The 5,297-nt window shown below is 39.2% G+C and overlaps 1 protein-coding gene across 1 annotated transcript; it reads left to right on the top strand.

The window, feature by feature from the left end:
* Window positions 1-689: 689 nt before the first annotated feature.
* On the top strand, window positions 690-1,631 carry LOC129669959 (olfactory receptor 2A1/2A42-like). Its single transcript, XM_055598328.1, has one exon. It carries the CDS (start codon window positions 690-692, stop codon window positions 1,629-1,631), a length of 942 nt encoding a protein of 313 aa, XP_055454303.1.
* The last annotated feature ends 3,666 nt before the right edge of the window (window positions 1,632-5,297 follow it).

The raw sequence follows: 5,297 nt of genomic DNA, 5'->3' as shown, positions 1-5,297 counted from the left end.
ATAATTTCCACCACCTCCTTCCTCACGACTAACATTTCATATTTTATGTATGCATCTAAACAGTGTCTTGCATTACAGGAAGACTCTGGATTTTCTTACCCATCAAATGTCTACTTGCTGAACAAACAACCCAATAATTTTTTTAAAAAGTTACTTTATAATTTTCTTTGAGTAAAGTTATAGAAGCACCCTCTAGATTTTAGCTATGACTTAGATGCTTAAAGTACCAAACATAAATTCTATCAAATTAATTACTTTTTTCTTTTCTGCTATTATTTGCATTTTTAAAACTCCTTCACTACTTGCTTTGTATTCATTCCAAGTTGGTGTGATGTTGAGTTACAAACCTCAGTAATTCTTTTACATCCTTGCACATGTAAAACTCTGAGACAAACTATGTTTCACATTTTTTCTCTATGGAGGGTTTGCTAGTTCTTAATTGCTTCATTCCAGTGATTCTAAGGAAGTAGCTACAGGCGATGTATTCCTTTTTTAAAAATTGGATGTCAGTTAAAACTTTAGTTTATGCACAAATTTTTAATAATTCATCATTAATTTATTAATGAATTCAATATGTCCTATTGATGTTTACTAATAGTTTTTACATGTTGCTAAAATCTAACAGATGTGCGAGAAGAACACGTTTTAAAAAATGAGTCTCAGGTCTCTGCATCCTCTTTCATAGTGAAATGGAGGAAAATCAGACAATGGTCACAGAGTTCATCCTGCTGGGATTTTGTCTTGGCCCAAGGATTCATCTAGTTCTTTTTCTACTTTTCTCTCTCTTCTATACTTTCACCATATTGGGGAATGGGATTATCCTTGGAATAATCTGCTTGGACTCCAGACTCTCCACTCCGATGTACTTCTTCCTGTCCCACCTGGCCGTTGTTGATATGGCCTATGCCTGCAACACAGTGCCCCAGACGCTGGTGAACCTTTTGGATGAGACCAAGCCCATCTCCTTTGCCGGATGCATGACCCAGACTTTTCTCTTCTTGGCTTTTGCACACACTGAATGTGTACTCCTTGTGGTGATGTCCTACGATCGCTATGTGGCCATCTGCCACCCCCTACACTACACCGTCACCATGAGCTGGAGAGTGTGTGCCCTCCTGGCTGCTGTTTCCTGGATATTTAGCTTTCTCCTGGCTCTGGTCCATTTAGTTCTCATCCTGAGGCTGCCCTTCTGTGGGCCTCATGAAATCAACCACTTCTTCTGTGAAATCCTGTCTGTCCTCAGGCTGGCCTGTGCTGACACAACACTCAACCAAGTTGTCATCTTTGCCGCCTGTGTGTTCATCTTAGTGGGACCACTATGCTTGGTTCTGATCTCCTACACACGCATCCTGGTGGCCATCCTGAGGATCCAGTCAGGGGAGGGCCGCAGAAAGGCCTTCTCCACCTGCTCCTCCCACCTCTGTGTGGTTGGGCTCTTCTTTGGCAGCGCCATCGTCATGTACATGGCCCCCAAGTCCCAGCACCCTGAGGAGCAGCAAAAGATCCTATTCCTTTTTTACAGTTTTTTCAACCCCATGCTTAACCCCCTGATCTACAGCCTAAGGAATGCTGAAGTCAAGGGTGCTCTCAGAAAGGCACTGTGCAAAGAAAGTCATTCCTGGTTGGTGTGATGCTTGGACTACAAGTCTCCATAGTTTCCTCTAATCTTGTTTCCCAGTTATGTCCTGAATCCAAGAATGTTCACTGGCATTTGTTATCTGTGTCTAATGATGTAAGATCATAACCTCCTCCTAACCTGCAAGATTAATAATGTTGTATTCCTTGGCTTCTTAAAAGATGAGATTTTGTCAGCCATAATTTTTCTTTCTAGTTGAATTGATTAGCTACAAAATTAAATAACACTTTAATTCATCCTCTGAGTCTCTTTAGTTGAATCTGTTCATAAACCTTTTTAATCTAATTAAATGACCTGACAAACTGCATAAGATTCAGAAGAAAAACAAGCTATATCCAAACACAGTGACCTCCCCATCCCATCATACACCTGACAGATCCCATAATTACATTCAACCAATCTAGGAATTATGTGAAGATTTTTAAGTGATCATCTATGGCACATATTACTTTTAAATGAAATTATAGATATATTATGGTGTTAATTTGTTTAGCTGAGTAAAGTAACAGATTTTAAAAGAGTATAGAAGCAAGGAGGGAGGAAAATTTTTAAATCCCATAGACAGCTAGGACATGCCTTTAATCCCAGAACTTGGAAATCAGAGGCAGAAGGATCAAGACCAACTTAGGGGATATGGTGAGTTTCAGGACAGCCAGAGGTACACAGAGAGACCCTGTCTCAAAAAAACAAAAACAAAAACAAAAACAGACAAACAAACAAGATATCAAAGACACTAGAGATGCTATAACTTCATTTATAAATTAAGTTTTCTCTGATTATTTTTGCAGCTAGTGTATAACAGAGCATTGGAACCTTAAATGAGATGAAAATGAGCAACAGATAAAGATTTAGAATTATGAGCTATTTCATATTTTTTTAGTCTGCCTATAGATAGAATACATTCTCATGTCTAAAGCATTGTTCAATACCACTATCTTGGTGACCATCAGACTTGTTCTAAAGAATGTGTGTATTCTTCATTTTGTTGTTAACAGATAATAACTACTATGTATAAATGGAGACATGGAGGCATAATAAACAACCATCTTGCTTAATATCTTAGTAAGTGGCTTTTACTACATATTGGTAGAATTTTACATGGATCATTTTGTTTAGTGATCATAAAAAAAAACATGAAGACCATTCTATTATTGCACTTTCTTGCAAATGTATGCTCTAGAAAGCAATACATTCTTGACTCTTGCTCAGACAATTTGTCTCCAAAGCCCTCTACTTAACCAAATGTAGTTCTATAATTTCATAGTGCTATATCAATATCATTGCTATCAAATAAACTAGACTAGTTATCCTAAGAAAGGACATTTTGTAGTTATCCTAAGTGAAGGATGATATCTTTGTAATTTAGTGTGTATGATGATGAGCTGATCTGGTATTACAAGGCCTGGTGGAAAAGTGGATTACACTTCAGGGATATTTTCCTGAATGATGACTCCTGTGCACAAAGTTGAAAAATAAAATCACTGGACTTTTAGAGGAACTGGACATTGTTAAGTAAAAAGTAAAAGCATTTCTCATTGAACACGGAGGCTTAAGTTCAATTAATACCTAAGAACTAAGATATTCTTGACAAATCCTATCTCCCTTCAAAATAAAATGATGTACATTGGTTATTGAAAGCATTTTTCCTCTAACTAAAATGTGAAAATGAGGATGTGCTAATAAGGAAGAACTGCAGTGAAACAGGAAACACTGCCAGAGGGCAGTAGCAATGAACAGTCAGTAGAAACAGAACATGAAGAACTTTGAGATAGTGCCACTCCTCACTGTACCTTACCTCTGTGCTGAATGAGAATGGATATCTTATAGAATCTTTGGAAACACAGTCCACTAACAAGGCAAAGGCATTCATATTTTTATCACATATTCAGTTTTGCTATAACCAGCCAAGTGATAATTGCAGAACAAATAATACCTGAAAGATTGCTGACTCCCATTCAATTTAAACACAGCCCCTAAACACTGTATTATATGTTACTCGTTTCTACTTCTAAATGTTTAGTTTCTTGCAAAGGTTTCTTCTGATGTGAATTTTGTGGTTTATTGCACCTCACTTAAAGTGACTGCAGAGCAACTCTGAACAAATGAGAAAAGATATTTAATTCTTTTTTTTAATTTTTTATTAATTACACTTTATTCATTTTGTATCCCCCCATAAGCTCCTCCCTCCTCCCCTCCCGATCCCACCCTCCCTCCCCTTTCTGCATGCATGCCACTCCCCAAGTCCACTGATAGGGGAGGTTCTCCTCTTCTTTCTGATCTTAGTCTATCAGTTCTCATCAAAAGTGGCTGCATTGTCCTCTACTGTGGCCTGATAAGGCTGCTCCCCACTCAGGGGGAAGTGATCAACGAGCAGGCCAATCAGATTATGTCAGAGGCAGTCCCTCTTCCCATTACTATGTAACCCACTTGGACACTGAACTGCCATGGGCTACACCTGTGCAGGGGTTCCAGGTCATCTCCACGAATAGTCCTTGGTTGGAGTATGAGTCTCTGGGAAGTTCCCTGTGTTCAAATTATCTTGTTCTGTTGCTCTCCCTGTGGAGTTCCCGTCCCCTCCAGCTCTTACTATTTCCCACTTCTTACCTAAAATTCCATTCACTCTGCCCATCAGTTGGCCATCAGGCTCAGCATCTGCTTTGACAGTCTATACTGCAGAAGCTTTCAGAGGCCCTCTGTGGCAGGTTTCAAGGTTGTTTCCTGTTTTCTTCCGGCTTTCAGAGGCCCTCTGTAGCAGGTTCCGAGGTTGTTTCCTATTTTCTTTTTCTTCTGATGTCCATCCTCTTTGCCTTTCAGGATGGGGATTGAACATTTTAGTTAGGGTCCTCTCTTTTGCTTAGTTTGTTTAGATGTACAGATTTTAGTGGGTTTATTCTATATTGTATGTTTATATGAGTGAGTATATACCATGCGTGTCTTTTTGCTTCTGGGACAACTCACTCAGGATGACCCTTTCCAGGTCCCACCATTTACCTGCAAATTTCATGATTTCCTTATTTTTCATTGCTGAGTAATACTCCATTGTATAGATGTACCACAGTTTCTGCATCCATTCTTCAGTTTAGGGGCATCTGGGTTGTTTCCAGCTTCTGGCTATTACAAATAAAGCTGCTACAAACATGGTTGAGCAAATGTCCTTTTTGTGTACTTGTGCCTCTTTTGGGTATATGCCTAGGAGTGGTATGGCTGGATCTTGAGGAAGCGCTATTCCTAGTTGTCTGAGAAAGCGCCAGATTGATTTCCAGAGTGGTTTACCAGTTTACATTCCCACCAGCAGTGGAGGAGGGTTCCCCTTTCTCCACAACCTCTCCAGCATGTGTTGTCCTTTGAGATTTTCATCTTGGCCATTCTGATGGGTGTAAGGTGAAATCTCAGGGTTGTTTTGATTTGCATTTCCCTAATGGCTAATGAGGTTGAGCATTTCTTTAAGTGCTTCTCTGCCATTCGATATTCCTCTACAGAGAATTCTCTCTTTAGCTCTGTTCCCCATTTTTTAAGTGGATTACTTGGTTTGTTGCTTTTCAGCTTGTTTAGTTCTTTATATATATTGGATATGAGTCCTCTGTCAGATAAAGGGTTGGTGATGATTCTTTCCCAATCTGTAGGCAGTCGCTTTGTTTTGATGACGGTGTCCTTTGCTTTA

The sequence above is a fragment of the Psammomys obesus genome, unplaced genomic scaffold, assembly GCF_907164565.1.
Source record: "Psammomys obesus unplaced genomic scaffold, mPsaObe1.curated_primary_1811, whole genome shotgun sequence".
Taxonomy (NCBI): domain Eukaryota; kingdom Metazoa; phylum Chordata; class Mammalia; order Rodentia; family Muridae; genus Psammomys; species Psammomys obesus.
This window is presented reverse-complemented; position numbering and strand designations above follow the sequence as displayed.